The 21,605-nt window shown below is 58.3% G+C and overlaps 1 protein-coding gene across 1 annotated transcript in view; it reads left to right on the plus strand.

Moving 5' to 3' along the window:
* OBSCN (obscurin, cytoskeletal calmodulin and titin-interacting RhoGEF) overlaps positions 1–21,605 on the plus strand; it is a 176,668-nt gene that overhangs the window by 135,220 nt on the left and 19,843 nt on the right. The window contains 24 exon segments of the mRNA XM_073801960.1: positions 1,069–1,147; positions 1,371–1,495; positions 1,651–1,848; positions 2,503–2,535; positions 2,675–2,773; positions 2,935–3,153; positions 3,560–3,632; positions 3,996–4,063; positions 5,374–5,493; positions 5,648–5,787; positions 6,167–6,367; positions 6,493–6,575; positions 6,853–7,026; positions 7,794–7,950; positions 8,290–8,406; positions 8,490–8,654; positions 8,761–8,919; positions 9,073–9,250; positions 9,823–9,936; positions 15,935–16,102; positions 16,583–16,685; positions 17,038–17,167; positions 18,011–18,119; positions 21,162–21,204. Coding sequence (XP_073658061.1) covers positions 1,069–1,147; positions 1,371–1,495; positions 1,651–1,848; positions 2,503–2,535; positions 2,675–2,773; positions 2,935–3,153; positions 3,560–3,632; positions 3,996–4,063; positions 5,374–5,493; positions 5,648–5,787; positions 6,167–6,367; positions 6,493–6,575; positions 6,853–7,026; positions 7,794–7,950; positions 8,290–8,406; positions 8,490–8,654; positions 8,761–8,919; positions 9,073–9,250; positions 9,823–9,936; positions 15,935–16,102; positions 16,583–16,685; positions 17,038–17,167; positions 18,011–18,119; positions 21,162–21,204 — 3,055 coding nt within the window.

Here is a 21,605-nt window from a genome sequence, read left to right on the forward strand (position 1 = left end):
CCTCCTTAGGTAGGTTTATTCCTAGGATTGAACTCAATCTCCAGCCCCTCTCCCCTCCCTGGATGTCAGGGGCTATCAACCTTCTAGTCACATGGTTGGTTACCCCGGCAATCAGCCCCCATCCTTAGGGGCTTTTGGAAAATCACTTCATTAACATAAAAAACCCCACCTCTGTGCCTCTCCTCACTTAGGAAATTCCAAGGGTTTAGGAGTTCTGAGTCAGGAACAGGAGGAAGACCAAACACATATTTCTTATTATAAATCACAACATCACAACCATTGTTTTGTGTATTGTGTTTGTTTTCCTTTGGTTGTTTCAGGGGGCCAGTGTCTTAGTTCAGGCTGTTATAACAAAGTACCATAGACTGTGCAGCTTAAATAACAGAAATTTATTGCTTAAAGTTGTGGAGACTGGAAGTCTGAAATCAGGGTGCTAGCATGATTGGGTGCTGGTGAGAGCCCTCTTCCGAATTGCAGATGGCCATCCTCTCACTGTGTTCTCACACGGGGGAAGGGGGAAGGGGTCTCTTCTTATAAGGGCACTAATCCCATTCATTAGGCTCCACCCTCAAGACCTCATCTAAGCCTGATCACCTCAAAAAGATCCCATCTTCAAACACTGTCATGTTGAGGGTTAGGACTTCAGCATATGAATTTTGGGGGGACACAACATTCAGACCTTAGCAGAGGGTAAATCCAGGCCCTCTTCTCCATTGTGGCTAGAAGTTGAAGTCCCAGCTGTTGGTTTTGAGGCCTGTGTTATCCTTGTTCCTTAGTTGGCTGGAACTGGAAGATGCTGTTGTTGCCACTGTCTGCTATTTATGAAGCCCAGTATTTATAATTTGTTGGGTCTTGTAGTTAGTTATAGGCCTGGAAACATGGGCTGGTAACAGCCTGGGGACAAGGAGGGGCCATAGGGTAGCTGTGTCCCCCATGCCTTCTGACTCAGAAGTGTGAGTGGCTCCCAGGAATGGCTGCGCAGTGAGAATCAGGTAGCCTCTGGGGTGGGGCCCGTTCCCCAGGCAGATGGGGTGCAGGCCTCGCTTCAGCTCCACCCTTCATCTTCAGTGACCAGCACCGACTACGAAACTGCTGTGGATGCCACGGAAACCTCGTCCTATTTCAGCGCCCAAGGCTACCTGTCCAGGTAGAGGGTCGTGCAGGGGTGGTCCTGGGCCCTTTGCGGGGGGTGGCAATGCTGGCTTGGACTGACAGAATCCAAATCCTGGAGCCTTCAACCAGGCCACGGCAGTCTCTGTCCAGGAAAGGGGAGACCTCAGAAGCCATCCATGCTTGACCCTGGTCCCCTCCTGTCCTGGACCCCTCACTGGTCCATCTCACATCTGCCCCTTCTTGGTTCTCCCTGCCAGCTGGGAGCAGGAGGGCACGGAGTCTACCCCAGAGGAGGGGCAGCTGCCGCAGGTCATGGAGGACCTGAAAGACCTCCAGGTGGCCCCCGGCACGCGTCTGGCCAAGTTCCAGCTCAAGGTGAAAGGTAAGGGGGAGAGAGATGAAGGGAAAGGAGCTGCCTCCCACCAGAGGGAGGGTTAGGGTTAGGGTTAGATCACCCAGGGGTCTGTGAGGGCCTGTGGAGGGCATGGTGTCCACTGGGCTGTGGCCCTGTGCTAACCACTCCCCCTGCGGCCCCAGGCTACCCCACGCCTCGACTGTACTGGTTCAAAGATGGGCAGCCCCTGACTGCATCTGCACACATCTGCATGACGGACAGGAAGACACTGCACACCCTGGAGATTGTCTCGGTCACCAGCGAGGATGCTGGCCAGTACTCGGCCTACATCAGCAACACCGTGGGTGCTGCTTATTCGTCTGCTCGGCTGCTGGTCCGAGGTGGGTGATCAGGGATGCAGCAGAGCTTGGTGTCCACACCCAGGTTGATGTCCACCTATAAACCATGCTGTGGCAAGCCTGGGAGCTAGGGCCCAGTGGTCACTGCCCCTGTGTGCAAAAGTCACAGGTGGCCAGAAGCTGGCTCCCAGAGAACATGGGCCCTTAGAGGGCGTGGGGCCCATGAAAAACTGACCAGCAAGCAGGGTAGCTAGCTGGTGGAGTAGGCCCAGGCAAGCATGGAGCCCTCCGTAGACTGTGGAGGAAGAGGCAGGTAGTAATTGGGGGAGTAGAGGTCTTAACTTCCTTATTTTCCAAAGTTCTGAGCACTGCAAGGTGATTCCAAGTCTTGCCCAAATCTGCCCTGGTCTAGGGACCCAACACTGTCCGTGGCATTGCTTCAGTTGTGGCGTTCTGAGCACAAGCATCCCCAAGTTAGTTTCAGAGCAACGCCCCAGACTCCTGGGCCGGCATGGGTAACATTCCATCTGGTCCGTGGGGACTGAGTGAATTCCATGTCTGCACGGCCAGGTTTAGGAAAGGTGCTGTGTGTAGGAATGGGCGGGGCCACCCTCGGGACTCACACCCTGCTAGGCAGGCCCACTCAGGGGAGGGGGCACCTTGGTGCTGTAGACCTGACTTCTGTGCTTTCTTCAGGCCCCAATGAACCGGAAGAGAAGCCAGCATTCGGTGAGCCGACTCCAGAGGGCAGAGGGAGGGAGGGTGGGGTGGACCCTGGGGACAGGTTCCGTGAGGGTGCGTGAGGGGGACGACCACGTGGAATTGGGGCTCTGCACTGTTTACCACCAACCGCCCCATGTCTCTCCAGATGTACACCAACAGCTGGTGCCACCCCGATTCCTGGAGAAGTTCACCTCCAAGAAGGTGAAGAAGGGCTCCAGCATCACCTTCTCAGTGAAGGTTGAAGGTGAGATGTCCTGCCTCCCTGTCCCACTCAGGAGAGCCCCCAGGGAGGTCCCCCCCCGCACCCACTCAGGACCCTCCTAGGGAGGCTCAGAGGTGACCCCTGCCTCCCAGAGCCACCCTCTTGGTGTGGGGAGACTGTCCACCATCTACTCCCGCCTGCAGGAGACCCGCTCCCAGCTGTGCATTGGCTGCGGGAGGAGGCTGAGCAGGGTGTGCTGTGGATCGGCTGCCACACGCCGGGCTACACAGTGGCCAGCTCTGCCCAGCAGCACAGCCTGGTTCTTCTGGATGTGGACCGACAGCACCAGGGCACCTACACCTGCATCGCCACAAACACTGCTGGCCAAGCCCTCTGTTCCGCAAGCTTGCACGTCTCTGGCTGTGAGTGGGCATGAGTGACCCAGCCAGGAGTGGGAGAGGGGCAGTGTGGGTAGTGTGCAGCCTCAGAGCTCATGGGCCAGCTCCCACACCCTACACTGTGGGCTCCATTCAGCTAGCTGAGACTCTCCTAGAAGCCCCCCGCCGCCCTGAGTGGTTTCTTCCTGGGTCACTCTCAGCTCTTCCCAGGGCGGGTGAGTCAAGTGCAGACCCCATTCCCATCCCTACCAGTGGTCGGATGACTGTGGGCCAAGCTGGAACACTGGGCACAGTCTTCCTCGGGGCTCCAGATGACAGGGCCAAGGCCCCCTGGGGGGTGGTCCAGGCATCCCTGGCAGGGGTCCCGATCAGAATCAGAGCTCGAGGGTATGAGGTGTCATCCTGGTCGCTCACCCTGTTCTCCTGACAGTACCTAAGGAGGCTGGGGCAGCAGAGGAGCAGGCCGGGGTGAAGGAGGCCCTCATCTCCACCTTCCTGCAGGGGTGAGTGAGGGGCTGCTCAAGAGGCAGAGGGGCCAGGAGTGAGGTCCCGGGAGTGTGGGTCCTGGGAGTGCAGGAGTACAGGTCCTGGGAGAGTGGGTCCTGGGAGTGCAGGTCCCGGGAGTGTGGGTCCTGGGAGTGCAGGTCCTGGGTGAGTGGGGTCCTGGTCCTGGTGGGGGGCAGTGCTGCTGCTGGGAGGGAGCCCCATCGCAGATCCCAGCCCAGCTCTGGCCCTCTTGGGCCATGTGGCTTGGGTCCCCATTGTAAAGAGAGGACTTCCCCAGGGCCCCGACTGTGGCATCAAGGCCCACTGCCCCCAGACCCTCTTTTCTGTCAGGCCCTTCAGGATACCTCCTCCCCCTTTAGGACCCAACTTGTTTCTGAACAGATGTCGCAACCTTCAGGTTTCACTGACCTCGCTGGGCAGAGGAAAGGTACGGGCTGAGTGGGCACACGTCTGTGCAGGGTGGGGGACAGGGGGTGTGGAGGAGGCTGCCCCGCTGGCAGGCCCCAGGACCGTGTGGCCCTAGGAACACCTGCTTGCCTGGCTCTGGGCTGGGCCTCCCTGCCCTCTTATGGGCCTAATTCTGAGCTTTGGTTGGTCTCCGGGCCATTTCTGACCCTCGAGGATGTGGAAGCTCACGGGGGCCCCTGGGCTGGGCCAGCCCTTGGCTTAGAGCTCACGTCCAGGGGGCTGTATGGGTGCCTAGGAGCAGGCAGCTGCCGAGTCAGGGCTGGCATGGGGGCAGTTCGGGGAGGCGGGTGCTGGATATGCTGCCGACAGGGCCCCCACTTTGTCAGGGCTTCTCCCCCTGCCCCCAAGCTGGGTCCCCCTATTCCCAGCCTCTAAGTGTGCCTGCCCCCTGACATGTCCAGCTGCTTCCTGGCCACCTGCACAGGGCCCCAGCACCTTGGCATATTTAAAAAATTGTTTTATGGAGAATACTGAGTCTGCACAGAAGTCGAGAGGAGGGAGCCGTGCACCCCACGTACCCATTGCCCACCTTTGGGATCACTTCTCCACTGACCTGCTTTGTGAATTTACCCAGCCCTCCCTTCCCTGTGCTGCCCCCATCCCAAGCCGCCCTCATTCCCCCGTAACCCCAGCAACTGCTCCCAGCCCCTTACACCTGCAAAGGATCCCACTTCCATCAAGGTCGACCTGAAGCCATCAAACCACAGCTGCCAGGGGTCTGGCCCCCCCAGCCCTCGGGCCACAATTTGGGGTCCTGCCCCCTGCCTTCAGTGTCCAGGACCTGCCCTCGTATTATACTGCCTGGCTGAGGTCCTTGTGATCTCCGTCCCTTCTGAGCCCCTTCCCAGACCAGCGGCCAAGTGGCCAACAGAAATGGAAGTTTGGCACAAACCCCACTGGGGACCCCACAGCTCCAAGCTCCAACCCCAGCCTGACCATTTACCCAGCTTTGCCCTCAGCTGCACCTGCCCACCGCCTTGCAACCATGCTGGCTACCTGCTGTCCCCTGACTGCCTGCTCTCCCCACAGCCACCTGCTGCCCCCACTGTCATGCCTGAGTTTGTGGTCCCCTAAGTCACACCTTGGCTCAGTTGCCCTTGAGCCAAAGAGACCCCTAGTTGTGGTCAGCCTTCCCTGCTTCTGGCAGCTCTGGCCCAAGTCTGTGCGTCCCTGGGCTACTCTGACCCCCAAGCCCAGGATGGGCCTGGAGGCGGTGTTCGGGCACATCTGTGGAGCACACGGCTGGCTGAGCTAGGGTCTGGCCCCCAGGAGAGCTTCCGTCATCAGAGGCCTGCGGCCACCTGTCCTTGGCTGAGGTGGGCACGGAGGAGTTCCTGAAGAAGCTCACGTCGCAGATCACAGAGATGGTGTCGGCCAAGATCACACAGGGTAAGGGTAGCTGGCGATGGAGTGAAGTCCAGGGGTGGCCGTGACTGAGCCCCCAGGACTGGGGCCCCTCCTCACCTGAACGCCCTGTAGACCCATGGGAGGGCGGCATGGGGGGCAGGCCCTTCGAAGGCATCATGTGCCCTGTGTCCCCCAGCCACGCTGCAGGTGCCTGGAGGTGACAGCGATGAGGAGTCCAAGACGCCGTCCGCATCCCCCCGGCATGGCCGGTCACGCCCCTCTTCCAGCGTCCAGGAGTCATCCTCAGAGTCCGAGGATGGAGACTACCGGGGAGAGGTGCATGGGCAGGCGAGGGGTGGGGCAGGGTGGGCAAGGGGGTATGAGAGTGTCAGGGACAGGGTGAAGGTGGAGTTGGTGTAGGGGGCCGGGGGAGCTGGGGCAGAGGAGGTGGGCACACACCTGAGTGGCCAATATCACCACTGCGACCCAGGACACCCCCAGCACCCCAGAGGTTCCTCCTTGTCTCTTTGGGGTGGGCCACCTGGCACCCCCGGTAGGATTTCCATCAGTAGAGATGGGTTGAGCCTGTTCTAGAACTTCATGGAATCTCAGGATGGCTGCTTCTTCTCCACTGAATTCCAGAGGCCTTGTAGCCTGGGCCCTTAGGAGGCCCACTGGCCCCTCTCCAGGTCTGACTCAGTGACTTCCCCCCCAGATCTTTGACATTTATGTGGTCACGGCTGACTACCTGCCCCTGGGGGCTGAGCAGGACGCCATCTCGCTGCGGGAGGGCCAGTACGTGGAGGTACTGGACTCGGCGCACCCGCTGCGCTGGCTTGTGCGTACCAAACCCACCAAATCCAGCCTCTCTCGGCAAGGCTGGGTGTCTCCTGCCTACCTGGACAAGCGGCTCAAGGTACCTGGATGGCTGGAAGGGTGGTCCTGGGGTTGTACCCCCGTTCCCCATGAAGGCGGGAGCCTCGCCCTGGAAGGACAGGCTAGTGCTCAAGCTGTCTATGACCCTCTCCTGTCTCTCACCAGCTGTCACCTGAGTGGGGGCCAGCTGAGGCCCCTGAGTTCCCCGGGGAGGCTGTGTCGGAGGATGAGTACAAGACGAGGCTGAGGTGAGGGGCCACCGGCAGGAACTGTGGGAAGTTGGGTTCCTGTGGGGGGCCTCCAGGATGCTAATTACACCCAAGTCCCCTGGGGCTTGCCTCTACCTGGCGGGACCTTGCCTGGAAACTCCGTGTGGTGGGGCTGCCTGGTGTGTGAGGGTGCCCTCCCTCCACCAGCTTGCCAGGCCCATTCTGAAAGTGGGCAGCAGGATGCACGTGACTTGGAAGTGCCCGGTTCAGCAGCTAAGCTCCTGGGTCTTCCCCTCATGGCTGTCTCCCCACCCAGCTCCATCATCCAGGAGCTGCTGAGCTCGGAGCAGGCCTTTGTGGGCAAGCTGCAGTTCCTGCAGAACCACCACATGCAGTACCTGGACCACTGCCCCCACGTGCCCACGGCCGTGGCCAGCCAGAAGGCAGTCATCTTCCGAAATGTGCAGGACATCAGTCACTTCCATAGCAGGTGGGCATGCAGGGTGGGCCTCAAGGCTATTCCCCGGCCTGTGTGTACATGCATGTATACACACACATGCTTAGACACACACGTGGACACACGGTTCACATGTGTAGATACATGTGTGCACACACAAGTCATACATGCACAAGACACACGCCTACACGCACAGACACACACCACACATGTGCATACACACGTGGATGCCCACACTCGCACATGTGTGTACCGACAGGGCTGTACCTCAGGAGAGTGGGCAGGAGTCGAGAAGAGATGGAACCTTTGATGACTCGATTCACCCACTGGTGCACCACACTCCTGTACACACATGTCCCCAGGAACACAGGCACGTGCACCTGGCTTATCCCCGGAAATGCCTGTGACACACCTACCCACTGCAACCCAAGTACACAGACATACCCCAGAAATGTGTGCACACATGTCCATGGGCACACACAAGTACACGTGCATACCTGCACACTCACACACAGCCTTTCACATGTGGGCATACGTGTACATGGCACACACACGAATGCATGTACACCCACAGACACGTACTCCCTTACGTGCTTGCACACCTGCACATAAGTGCACGCCCTGCAATACCACATATGCGTGGCCCTCACAGCCCAGAACACTCACTGTCATCCACAGGAGCCCAGCCCTGGGAAGGAGCCTGTTTCTTCCCAAACCTGAGGGTTTGGGGCTGGGTTGTGGGTCGTGGGTGAGGGTCCTGATGTCAGCCCTCACCTGACCACTGTTCCCCTCCATGGCAGCTTCTCACAGGAGCTGCATAGCTGTGACACGGATGACGACGTGGCCATGTGCTTCATCAAGAACCAGGCAGCCTTTGAGAAGTATCTGGAGTTCCTGGTGGGCAGAGTGCAGGCTGAGTCAGCGATGGTCAGCACGGCCGTGCAGGAGTTCTACAAGGTGCTCCTCTGCCCGTCAGCCCTGCCTCCACTCGCCAGGCTTGATGCTGGCTTCCAGATCTTAGATCATCTTCCCTGACCCTGCTCAGGCCCCACTTCAGCCTGCCCAGGCCCCCTGGCCCCTAGCTTAGAAAAGCGGGCAGGGTCACCCCCCCCAACCCCAAGCTCTGCTCACCTGTTAGACAGTGACACCGGCCATCACCTGGGGCAGTGGTGGGGCCCACCTGTGGAGGAGGGTCTGTGTGTGGGACCCTGATCCACCAGCTCTGGGGCTCTGGGGACATAAGCCATCTGGAGGCTGTGCCCCCCCGCCCTGAACCCAGCCCTGCGATTTCCACAGAAATACACTGAGGAGGTGCTGTCAGCCGCAGATCCTTCGCAGCCACCCCCGCCGTCCCTGCAACACTTCCTGGAGCAGCCGGTGGAACGGGTCCAGCAGTACCAGGCCCTCCTCAAGGTAGGCACAGCCGGCCAGGGGCTGCGGGGCCACCCCCATGCCCAGCCACCCCAGGTCTCGCCCTGACCCGCAGTCTCCCCCAGGAGCTGATCCGCAACAAGGCGCGGAATGGACAGAACTGTGCACTGCTGGAGCAGGCCTACGCAGTGGTGTCGGCCCTGCCGCAGCGTGCCGAGAACCAGCTGCACGTGTCGCTCATGGAGAACTACCCGGGCACCCTGGAGGCTCTAGGCGAGCCCATCCGCCAGGTCTGGGGCTAGGGGTGCAGTGGAGGGCCTGGGCAGGTGGCCAGGGCTTGTGGAGGGCTGGACTCCAGGCTGGGCATGGCTAACCACAGGCTCACCACTCTCCCAGGGCCACTTCATTGTGTGGGAGGGGACACCGGGTGCACGGATGCCGTGGAAGGGCCACCACCGGCATGTCTTCCTGTTCCGCCACCACCTGGTGGTCTGCAAGCCCAAGCGGGACTCGCGCACTGACACCTTCAGCTACGTCTTCCGGAACATGATGAAGGTTTGCAGGGTGCCAGCGGAGCCTGGGTGGGCAGAGGGAGGCCATGCAGGATGTGCGGGCAGGTGGAGGCTGCTGGCCGGTCCTGCAGCCCAGTCCTGGGTGACCATGGCTCAGCCTGCATCCAGGCAGTCAGCCTGCATCCTCCCCCCACAGCTGAGCAGCATCGACCTGAACGACAAGGTGGAGGGCGATGACCGTGCCTTCGAGGTTTGGCACGAGCGGGAGGACTCAGTACGCAAGTACCTGCTGCAGGCGCGGACGGTCATCACCAAGAACTCCTGGGTGAAGGAGATCTGTGGCATCCAGCAGCGCCTGGCCCTGCCCGTGTGGCGTGAGTGCCTGGGCTCATGAGGCGAGGCTGGATGGGAGGCTGAACCTTTCAGCCTGGCGGTCTGGCTTGCGGGCACCCAGGTTGGCAGGTCCTGAGCCCTGGCGCCCTGCCCCTACCTGGGCAGGCACAAGGGAAGGGGCTCGATTCTGGGGCAAGTGGCTCTCTCTACCTTGGTTAGCCCAGCCTCTCGGGAGCCCTTAATCAGAGTGTAGGGCTGGCCCTGACCAGAATTGAGGGGAGCCTCGAGATTCACTGGGGGCTTTCCAGCACAAGGCAGGTGCCCAGACTGTGTTAGGAATGTGAAGGGCCCGGAAGTTCCTCACTTAGAACAGGAGAGAGGATCCCATTTCAACATGCCCTCTTTTTCCACAGTCCCTACCACTCCCCAGTATACAGCCAACCTGTGTCGCTCTCCCTAATGCCCATCCAGGCCCTAGTGTGGGACTATGGATAAAGGCTCACGAGGGGTGGTATCTGTTGCAACCACATCCTTGGTCATGGGGCTCTGGCCCTGCCAGGTGTGCACCTGAGGGGACGGGTGGGTGCTCCAGGCCCTGTGTATGTATCCCCAGGCCCCCCGGAATTTGAAGAGGAGCTGGCCGACTGCACGGCTGAGCTGGGCGAGACAGTCAAACTAGCCTGCCGTGTGACGGGCACACCCAAGCCCATCGTGAGCTGGTACAAAGGTAGGCCTTTGGGGGGCCGGTGGATACTGATCTTGCAACAAGCAAGAGCTGCCCAGAGGGAATCAGGCTGGGCAGGGGACCAGGGATCCAGGGTGGGGTTGGCTGAGGGACTGGACACAAGAGACAGGCCTCCTGTTCCAGTCTCCTGCTCCTGAATCAAAGACAGGCTGGCCAGCGTGCACGGGTGGATGAGGTGGGACAGAGGCGGAGGCTGCTTAGGTATGCATCGTGTTTCTGACGCAGTGACTCTGCCCACCACCGAATCTCACTCATTAGCTCTCTCATTTGCCGTGTTTGTGCTGAGTGCCCAGGTACCATTCCAGGTGCAGGGAAGGTGCAGTGAACAGGCAGATCAACCTTGTCCAAGGAGGCTGACCTTCTAGGGGAGGAGACAGATGACAAGCACATAGACAAATGTGTAATATTTGTGACCAGCCAGAGAAATAAGGCAGAGTGAAGGGCAGAGAGTAGTCATCATGCAGACATGTTGGAGGAACTCCAAATAGGCAGTGAGGCTCCAGGCGGACAGGGGAGGGGGAGGCACTGAGGCAGGTGTAGTGGGGAATGAGGCTGGGGAATGCTGGGCCTTGAGGGCTGCCGTGTGGGTCTCAGATTTGACTCTGTGTGTGATGGGAGCTGCAAAGTTTGGGGGTCCCCAGGAACACTGAGGTCAGGAGCCCAAGACCATTCTCACTGGACACGAACTGCAAGGTTGGGGGTCCCATAACCGCCTTCAGGTTCAGTGATTCACTAGGACTCACAGAACTCAGCAGAGCCGTTCCGCTCAGGGTTCTGGTTTACTGCAGTAAAAGGGAAGAGGCACATGGGGTGGGGTCCAGTTGGGGATCCAGGTATGGTCCAGATGTCCCCCCCGTGGAGTTGTGTGGACATGCCTGTTCCTGTCAGTACAGATGTGTGCCATCACACGGAGTGTGGCCAACCAGGGACGCTCACTTGTTGAGCCTTGTTGTCCAGGGTTTCTGTTGGGGCATTCACGTAGGCTGACCACCTGCATGGCTGACCTCAATCTCTGGCCCCTCTGAGGTCAAGCTGATGCAGTATGGCCTAAAGCCCCCACCCTAAATCACAGTGTGGCATAGACCATCTGGCGTGGTCCAGGTTCCCAGGTAAACCAAGATACTCTTATTAGGCCTCACCTGGCTGGCAGGTAGGTCTCCTCCGGGCTGGCAGGTAAATCCTGAATCCTTAGTTCAGTCCCAGTAGCCGAGTCCAGTCCTGGTTTTGGAGGAGCTGTCCCAGGGAAGTCAGTCCTCCTGTCCTGCTTGTTCACAGCCAGCTGGGGCATTTGTTCACCCAAGAATGGCTAAGAATGGGGCTGGAGAAGACATGCAGGGGCACTTTGCTGGGACATGAAAGAGGGGCCGTCCCAGTCCCACTGTCAGAGCTTCAGGCCAGAGTCAGTGGAGCAGCAGCTGGTCCCCCGCAGCAGCCTGGGGATCGTCCTTCTGAAGTCTGTGGGGTCCTGGCGTCTGTGGAGCTCCCTTCCCAGCTGCCTCACAGAACCCATATGTAGTGCAGCTCCATTTCCCTGCCATCCCTTCTCACACCCCAAACTTGCACCTGTGACGATGTGTCCAGAGAGACAAAACCATCCCATAAAAGTTATTTAGAAGTAAGAATGAGCCCCTCAGCCGCCACCTTTCAGCTGGGCTGCCCCCAGGAAAGTGTGCCCGCCGGGCTGCATCGGAGGGGAATGAGGGATGCACCATGCCCAGGAACAGTCAGAGTGGGATCCCAGGTTCCCAGCTGTATCCAGACAATCCACTGACCATTACCCTGTGAGCAGCTTGCAGGCTTTGACCCCCTCTGAGGACAGCTGTGTCCAGTGAGTAGAGGAGGCAAGGGACAGTCAGACGGTCAATTCATGCTGGGCAGCTTCTGTGAGAGATGACACAGGTTCTCAAACCGCAGGTGGTCCAGGCAGCGTACACAGCCATGTGGTGTGGCCAGAGCTGGCCATTCACCGACCTAAAGCAGCATCTCAGTTGGAAACACCACAGATGGCCCTGAGAGGCACCCATCTGCTAGATGGGGGGTCCACCCCAAGTGATGTGCACCCCCCTCATCTCAGAGCCTCTCTCGGCAGTCCCCTGTCTGGCATGCACTGGAACTCAGTGCCACGTGCAATGCAACGGCTCCACACAGGAACCCTGGTGGGAGCCCTATCAGTGGCCTCACTTTGCCTCCATGGTTCACGGACCCAAGGAAGGGTGTCTTCAACCCACCTGTCTATAGCCTGTTAAGTGTCAAACCACATAGCCAGGGCGTTCACAACATCTCAAGGTCAGTGAGCACATAACCTTTGCCAGGAAAAGTAGCATCTGGCAGGAGAAATCAGACTCACCAGCCAGCAAAATGTCATTCATTTGGCAGAAGCTTGAGTGTCGGGGGTGAGGGCCAAGTCCTGATCCACGCCCCCCCCCCCGGGGGGGGGCAGCGAGCAGGGAGCAGAGAGCACCAGAGATGTGTATTAGAGATCATGCCCATGCGAATGCAGGGACCTCTGGTCTTGGTCCTTGCATGCCAGCAGGAAGGAAAAGCAGGTGGCTGCAATGCCCAGGACTCCCACCAGGAGCTGTTAGCCTGCACAGCAGACCCTGTTACAGCCACCCTGTCCAAGCCAGCTGGAGCCACAGGACCAGTGACTGGATTGGGCTGGTGACAATCTCCTGCCAGCCACCACTCTCTCTGGCTGTTGATTTTGGACTCGGCCTCTCTCGTTAGCTTGGCTCCTTTCACATCACCCAGGAGGCCTGGAACTTCCTTTCTCCTCCTGGGGTTCTGTTGGCAATCTTGGGAAGTGACAGGTTGCTGGGCTGGACCTGGTTACATGCTCTATAGCCACCTATCCAAGTGTAGGGTGTCCCCACCCTTGTGTGGAGCAGGGAATTCCGAACAGAGGTAGAAGCCACAGTCACAGCACCCTGACTTGACCCCAAGGTGACATTACTTTTCCTGCTCTCTGGGAACCTTGCTCACATCCCATCAGTGGAATCAGATGCCTGTGTCCAGCAGAGCCATCAAAATCCAAGTTCTCCCCCTGCCTCAGGTGCCTGGCATATCAGATGGGCATGTAGGGCTTCTGGTCCCTCTGGGCACAGGGAGACGAAGGCCCACTTCTGATTTTTTTTTTTTTTTTTTTTTTTTTTTTGCGGTACACGGGCCTCTCACTGTTGTGGCCTCTCCCGTTGCGGAGCACAGGCTCCGGATGCGCAGGCTCAGCGGCCATGGCTCACGGGACCATCGGCTCCGCGGCACATGGGATCTTCCCGGACCGGGGCACGAACCCGTGTCCCCTGCATCGGCAGGCGGACTCTCAACCACTGCGCCACCAGGGAAGCCCCATCTTCTGATTATTTTTCTCTTAAACAGAGGTGAAGGTGGAGGACGAGGAAGGGGCCAGGGATGGAACAAGACACACTTCCATAGCTCAGTAATATCCAGTTTTTTGGGCTCACTGAAAGCCCTAAATGGGGCAGCAAGATTGTCACTACTGATCCCATCAGTTTTAGCTTCAGGGACCGCTTGACTTAAAAACCACATCACATTGTTCTCAGGGGCTCTGTGCCCCTTGCCTGGCTGGGGTTTAACTTGCATGGTGGTGACCTTTTGGATGGGATCCACTTAGCAGGGGTTTCCACTGGCCCAGAGCCATGGTAACACCTCCCATCCTCTTTCTGGGTCTTCCCATAAGGGCTGAGTGGGTTTTCCAAGGAGGCAGGGCCACCTGTCAGGAAGCACTTACATCTCTTTGGATCACCTTCTCCAGTGTGTCACCAGCATTCTAGACACCATCCAGGTGCCACGAGCCCATGTGCCAGCTATTGATGGTTCCCTGTAGAGGTTTGTCTATATCAGGGAGTTGTCCCGAGCCAGGGTTCACAGCAAGCACTGAGGTCCTTTATTGTTAACTCTAAAAGAATGCTGCACGTGTTTGGTGCCCACGCCTCTCACCCCTGAGTTCTAGCCCTGCTCCTACCTGCATTCTGCCCATCAGGATTGGTGATGGCTCTCTCTTTGCACCCAATGTAGGTGTGTGTTTCTGTGACTGGGGTAAGAAGGGAATGGAACCTTCCTGGGACTCAGCATGGGTTCTAATATTTGTTGGGAAGTGGGGCTGACCTGAGGCTGAACCAGCAGTGTCCCCGCTGCAAGGAAAGAGTACATCCACCAAGGCACTATTCAAGTGTCTGTCTCTGAGCCCACTTCTCAGTGCTCAGATTGCAGCCACCTGCTCAGTTTCTCTCCATTCACAGCAAGTAGCTGTTTCCTGCCCAGCTGACCATGAAGTGTGGTCAGTATGTTCACCACTGATTCCTGTGGACCTCCCTCATGTTCTGTTAACTGGCCCACGGACCACTTTCTTTCTCTTTTGGGATGCTGTGTCTCTGACAGGTATCCCTTCCTTGCTGCCAAAATTGCAGATCAGAAACTGTGAGACGTTTCTTGGCTTGCAAGCCAGCAAGCCAGCCTACCAGCCAGATACAAACAAAAGACACAAGACCCCAGGTCAGAGACAAAGGCTGTTTCTCACAGCAAGAGCAGCGTGGGCTGCCCATGCCTTGATCTGCACATCCAGGGACCAGATGTCAGCTTCATGCAGTGGGTTGTACCACAAGAGAGAACCCCCAAGTTTTAGGAGATACTGAGCTTTTCTGGGGCTACTGGCACATCTTCCCATCCTTCCCTCCAGAGCAAGAAGTGACTTATGGCCCTGGAAGACAAGCAAATGTCTCATAGGGAAGGAAGGTGAGGGCTTGTTCCTGCTGCCCTGGATGGCTCCTGGGGTGTCAGTGCTGGCGGTAGGTGTCTTTGCCCAGAGGATCTGACTGTGCAGGAATGCCAGAAGTCCATGGAGAATTGTCTTCTGACAGCAAGATGAAGACTGAGATTTGACCACAGATTGACAGTGTCACCAGTAGCCTTGTCAAGGGCTGTTTTGTGTGCGAGGTGAAAGCCAAGAGGTGTGGGTTTGGGAAAGGATGGAAAGGGAAGCACCTGGAGACAGAGAGTGAGAACAACTCTTTCCTGGAATTATCATACAGGGGCACAGAGAAATGAGGTGGTAGCTGGAGGCTTTTGGGGGGATATATTTTTAAATTGTTTCTTAAGGTTCCCTGTGAATCAGAAGTCAAGGTGCTGCTTATGAACTGTTATAACTTAAACAACCTTGTTCAGAAAGTACAGAGTTATTGGAAAGTGTTCATCTATGAAATTTTACATATTTATGGAGGAAAGAATTCTTTGTAGTGAAAGATGCACATCCCACCATCCCTCTCCCAGATAAGAAACGTGTTACAGCTGGACATGTTAGATGGGCATTTGGATGAGGGTGATTAAAGAAATGGGTGGGGGCTTCCCTGGTGGCGCAGTGGTTGAGAGTCCGCCTGCCGATGCAGGGGACACAGGTTCGTGCCCTGGTCCGGGAAGGTCCCACATGCCGCGGAGCGGCTGGGCCCGTGAGCCATGGCCGCTGAGCCTGCACGTCCAGAGCCTGTGCTCCACAGCGGGAGAGGCCACAACAGTGAGAGGCCCGCGTACCACAAAAAAAAAAAAGAAAGAAAGAAATGGGTGGTGCCCGAGTATGTCTACTAGGTGGGGTCAGTACCTTGGAGGCCCCTGGATAGTTGCAGAATCATTGGTGAGGTGATTGAGGGTCTGGTTATCAGAAGGAGATGTCCTCTCCTTGGGTTTGGGTCCTCCAGCCCGGCCCCTGCCTCCAGCTAAGAGCTTGCCTTTAAGAGGCTACACTGTGCCCAATGAGGTCTGGGGAAGTAGATGGGGGACGGTGCGCCACGTCTCCATCCAGGGTTCCAGGTCAGCTTGGCTGGCTAGACCCCTGGCAGGGAACACACACTGGCTCTTGTGTTGCAGGGACAGCCTCCTCCATCAAACCCTGCGACTGTGACCCCCAGGCAGGCCCAGTCTCTTGTCCCTGATGGGGTTCCCTCTGTGACGGCCCTCCTCTCCTTTCCAGATGGGAAGCCAGTGGACGTGGACCCTCATCACATCCTCATTGAAGACCCTGATGGCTCGTGTGCCCTCATCCTGGACAACCTGACTGGTGTCGACTCTGGCCAGTACATGTGCTTTGCAGCCAGTGCTGCTGGCAATGCCAGCTCCCTGGGCAAGATCTTGGTGCAAGGTGAGCCCTGGGGGGAAGGCCAGAGTGTGAGTGCCCAGGCCCCACCCTCTGGGCATTGGAAGGGTATCAGCCCTCATGGGGGGGGCACGGGCCTGTGGATGGAGCTGGCAGGGGGTGGGTGTGAACATCTTACTGAGGTTGGGGGACTCGCTGGTGGGCATGGGGTCCTGCTCCGTCATGGTGTCTCTCTCTGTCTCTGTCTCTCTCTGTATCTCTATGTCTCTATCTGTCCATCTCTCTGCCTCCATCTCTTTTTTGTTTCTCTGTATTTCTGTATCAATTTCTGTGTCTCTCTCCTTCTATCTGTCTCTGTCTCTCTCTGTCTTTTTGTCTCCCTGTATCTCTGTTCCTCTGTCTGCATCTCTTTGTTTCTGTGTCTCTCTCTATCTGTCTATCTCTTTCTCTCTGTGTCTCTGTCTCTTTCTCCATCTCTCAATCTCTGTCTCTCTCCCCTCTCCCCACATTCCCTGGACCCTGCAGTCCCGCCTCAGTTTGTGAACAAGGTCCGGGCAGTGCCCTTTGTGGAAGGAGAAGATGCCCAGATCACCTGCACCATCGAAGGTGTCCCACACCCTCAGATCAGGTGGGCCAGGCAGCTTGGGGCCAGGGTGGAGGTGGGCAGGTGGGCCTGCCCTGGGGCCATCCTGCCTGCCTGAAAAATGAGGGTGGGCAGCCCGTTCGCTGGGTTGGGGTAGGCTGGACACAGAACCTCAGCCTTTCCGATGAGAAGTGGGCGTGATGGGGCTGCAGCACGTTCTGAACACAGCTCTAGCTGCAGCGAGGAGGACAGAGGATGTTGGGTGGGTGGCATCCAAGAGGGATGTAAGGGATGTCCTCTGTAAGGACATCTGGATCTGCAGGGTGGGTGAGGGGAGGGTCCTGAGCATGGGGGACCTGGGGAGACCCCACCTGACCACCCCCGGGGTTGGCTTTAGGTGGTACAAGGATGGGGCCCTGCTGACCCCTGGGGGCAAATACCAGACCCTGAGTGAGCCCCACAGCGGCCTGCTGGTGTTGAAGATCCGGGCAGCTGGCAAGGAGGACCTGGGCCTCTATGAGTGTGAGGTGAGGAGGGTGGGCCCAGGGGGAGGGGGCTGAGGGCACCTGTCTTGGGGATCCTGCCTGGTTACCACCATTCCTGACTACAATGAGAGAGGGGACAGCAGACCACTGTCACCCACCATCCATGAGGAGGGGACAGCAGGCCACTGTCACCCCCTGCCCATGATGAGGGGACAGCAGGCCACTGTCACCCGTTGTCCAAGATGAGGGGACAGCAGGCCACTGTCACCCACTGTCCATGATGAGGGGACAGCAGGCCACTGTCACCCACTGTCCATGTTGAGAAGACAGGGACGGAGGAAGCGGGCCCTGGGTGGAGCCCCCTCAGTCCTCGTGGCCCGGGGGGAACTGGCAATGGTCTGGGGAAGGTGTGTGCTGGCTGTGGTTCTTCCTGGCTGCTAGCTACTGCTGCTGCCGGCAGCCTTCATGGGGGAAGTGTGGGGCCTGCTCCGCATGGCAACTCTCAGGGAAAAAATGGACCCATGTCAGCTCTGGACCTGTGCTGTCCATTTCGGTCACTGTTGTCCACACACAGTGATTTAAATTTAAATCAGTTAAAGTTAACTCTAGGTGAAGATTCACTTCTATTTCAAGTACTCAGAGCCCACGTGGCCACTACACTGGACAGAGCAGATAGTGTCCCCACCATCACAGGAAGCTCCTGGTCAGTGCTGGGGACACAGTGGCTCGCCCGGTACCCTTTTCCCTGTGGTCAGGCTCTGCAGCTCTAGGAACAGCCGTGGTGGGCCCCCCATGCTACATCTGGCCTGTACGGCCTCCAAGAGACTGCCCAGGCCCCCTGGAGAGCCACGGGCTCTAAGTGAGCCTCTGCTGTCTGCCCTGCAGTTGGTGAACCGGCTGGGCTCCAAACGGGGCGGCGCGGAGCTATTCATGCAGAGCCCGGCGCTGCAGGCCCGAGAACAGCACCACGTGGAGCAGCTCGCTGCCGTGGAAGGTGAGTGCTTCCTCTGCCAGTCTCGGCCTGGGCTGGACCCGCCACATGCCTGGGCAGCGCCAGGTGGGGTGAAACCATCAGCGCCTCTAATCAGAGCACACTTCCTGGATGAGGGGAAGCAAGGACGGAGGAGGGGATTCAGAGGTTGAGGGCAAGCACTTGTCGCCAGTTCCTGACTGGAGCAGCATGTATGTGGGCCGGAGGAGGGTGGGCTGTGAACCCAGAGCCTGGGGAAGGCTGGAGGGGCAGTCTGAGGGGCTGGGGGTGGGGCCCTAAGCCCTGCTCACCATCCCTGGGGGAATAACAAGTGCATACAAAGCCCAGACCTGGGTCCTGAGCAGCCGGCCAGGCAGTGGTCGGAGGGGTATTATAGGACGGGTGGCAGGGATGGTAAGAGGGACGGCTCCACAGAAGCAGGCTGCTGGATCTCAACTTGGCTCCTGGGAGAGGGAACAGGTGTCAGGGGCCTGATCCGTCCACACTGGGTGGGGCTGGCTGAGGAAAAGAGAGAATGCCGTGGCTTGGCCTCCCTGGCCTGGCCTGGGCCAGGCTGCGAGGGGTCTGGGCTGCAGAATGGGCCTCATTAGGGAGCCGTGTGCTCCCGGGCAGGAGGTGAAGGGTGGCAAGATGCCTCCTCCACTCACGCTTGGCTCCAGGGTCCCAGCTGGGCCCAGCCCGGGGATGGCCCAGGGCAGGCAGCAGCCCCAGGGAGAGTTTCTCCCAGTCTGAACCGCCTCACCCGGAAGGGGCTGCCAGGACAGATGTTGAGCCTCCCATCCTCGGGGGCATGCAAGCAGAAGCTGCACCCAAAAAGCTGGTGGAGCTGCAGCTCTCACAGTAGGATGGGCTGGGAGGTACGTGTCCTCCCAAGTCCTGAAAGTTGGCTTCTCTGACGCCTTGAGCCACCGGATCAATCCCTCCCAGGGCCCAACGTGCAGGGGCTGCTGTCTGTCTGGACCCTCACAGAGTCGGCCATCTGGCGCCAGGAGCTCAGCCTTGGGGCCTTTGACGCCCTCTAGGGACTCTTCCTTCCCTCGTGGGCAGGGATCCTGTTCCTCAAGCCCCAAAGGGCACCAGTCCAGCCGGTTCCCATCGGAGGGCCCCATGGCATCTGCCGGCACCTCTATCCTGCCCTGTGGCATCTTACGTCGGACAGAGCAGGGCTCAGCATGCACCTCAGCACACCCTCTCGACTGGTGACAAGCACGTCCTACAGAGCCATTTACTTCATTGTCATGATGGGTCTCTGTCAAGGTCCCGTGGACACAGGGTGTGGAGGACGGGCGGCCCACCTGTGCCGGAAATGGCTTTCGTGCCTCATGAGGAGAGGCCAGTCTTCACAGACCCTGCAATTGGAGCCCGCTGCCTCCTGCTTCCTAACCCTGTCCTGCCGCTTCATCATTAACCCGGTGGTTCTGCAGCCAGAACGGGCCCTGGCTGGCCCTGTGGGGTGGGGCGCTGCCCTTTCGCTTGTGAAACTGCGCAGGGCCAGGAGCCGCACTTTGCACAGCTGCACCCCTTCCACAGCCAGTACTCACTGGAGCCCAGAGGCCACCTGGTGGCAGGTTAGGTCAGGAACAAAGGTGCCAGGAATGTAGCAGCCCACAGGTGCCCTAGCCACCCCCCCCAAAAGCAACAGAATGAGGCCCCTGTCAGGGAGGGTGAGGCAAGGAGCCCTGGATCTCTCACTGCTTGGCCTACAGACCACAACAAGTTGGTGCTCTCTGGGCCCGACTAAGTCTAAACACACAGGATATTTTGGCTGGATCCCATTCTCTCTTCCAGTGGACTCGTCTCTCTCCAGGAGGCAGCTTGCACAAGCACATACGGACACACACACATGTGCATGCAGACACACACATTAGCATGGACACACACAAACACGCACAGTAAATGTGGCTCCCAAGTGCCATACAGACACAGCTGGTACATTTCCTTCACGTTCATCTAACCGGAGACGAGGTTAAGATACCCACAGTCATCTAAGGGAAGTTCTTTTTCTATGTGGCACTGCAACAGAGCAGAAAATCCCATCGACCAGGGACTAGGAGGCTGTGCGCCCCAGGCCATGCCACTTGACTTTTTTGAGCCTCCCCCTCAATTTTCCCCACAGGATGGCGAGAGGGACTGTTGAGATGTATGGGTGCTGGTAGCTGGTGGGCTGCCTGCTATCCAACTGGGCAAGGCTGGGAGAGGCATCTCTGTGCCAAGCCTCACCCTGTCCAAAAGCTACAGAGGAAGAGGCCTCGAGATGGTGGGGAGTAGTTGCTGCCAGGTTCCCAATGGGTCCCGCCCTGTCCCTGGGACGTGGGTCCCCTATCAGCAAAATGGGAACCACAGGCCGTATCCTGCTGGCTCCAGCAAGGAGGAAAGCTAGGAAAGTCAAGAGACAGTTGAATTTGTGGGGTGCTCCTATGGGAAGACCTAGGCTTCCCTGCTCACTCAGAGCTCAGGACCCTGCTCAGGCATCCTCAGGTCACTCCCAGAGGGACAGGACTCAGATGTGCTACCTCTAGGACTCCGGAGTCATTCTGCCCTGGAGAGACGCCCTTTGGTCTTTAGATTTTTTTGTGAAACAGGCACCAGCCACCCCGGTCCCAGTTTGCCTATCAGCCACAGGCCGTTCCTTTTCCCTCTCTAGGCCTCGGTTTCTATGAAAAGTGGAACTTCAGGCCTGACAAGTTCACAGGGCTCCCTGGGCACATGGGCTGAAGGAAAAGCTTGGATTTCTGTGTGGGCAGCCTAGACAGAGCCCTTACTCTCCTTGAAGCTCCTGCAAGAACCCCTCAAGAGGGATTCTTCCCTCACGTGGGACACACTGTTATCACAACTCCTCATTCCCCAGCCACTCAAGGCAGGCTAAAGATGAGGGACCTGGGTCTCTAAGCTGAGACATTGCTACCAGGGCCACACAGTCAGGCAGGGTTTGGATCCAGTTTCCTAAGCTGAGCAGGTTACTACCCTGCCATGCCACTCAGATAGCTCAGCCCCCAAACACCGGCTGATCTGTAACCCTCGCTATTCCGACTGTTTTCTTTGTAGTCACTGAGCAGGAGACTAAAGTCCCCAAGAAAACCGTCATCATGTAAGTGCAGGCGTGTTCCTAACCTTCCTTCTGACTGCAGTGCTCCCTGCATGCCCACTAACCTCCCTGGACCGTGCCTGTGGAGCTTGGCCCCTTGCTTGTCTGACTGCTTTGCCCACATGGCCTTTGTGCACCACGCAGACTGCCAGCACCTCGCAGATACTCCCGGGGCATTCACCTCCCCCTGGGCCCTTGGCTACCTTCACACTTCAAAGCTGTCTCTTCCAGGGTCTAAGTACCCTTTTCATGGCCCCGTTGCCTCAGCAGGGTAGACTTACTCTGTGTACGTCACAGTGGCTCACCCAGGGCTTGGACCCAGAATCATGCCAGTTAGCGGGGAGCAGGGACTGAAAGCTGCTTCCCCCAGTGTACTAGAGGCAGAATGCTACCCTAGGATGCCC

Source organism: Tursiops truncatus, chromosome 3 (assembly GCF_011762595.2).
Source record: "Tursiops truncatus isolate mTurTru1 chromosome 3, mTurTru1.mat.Y, whole genome shotgun sequence".
NCBI classification, from domain to species: Eukaryota; Metazoa; Chordata; class Mammalia; order Artiodactyla; family Delphinidae; genus Tursiops; species Tursiops truncatus.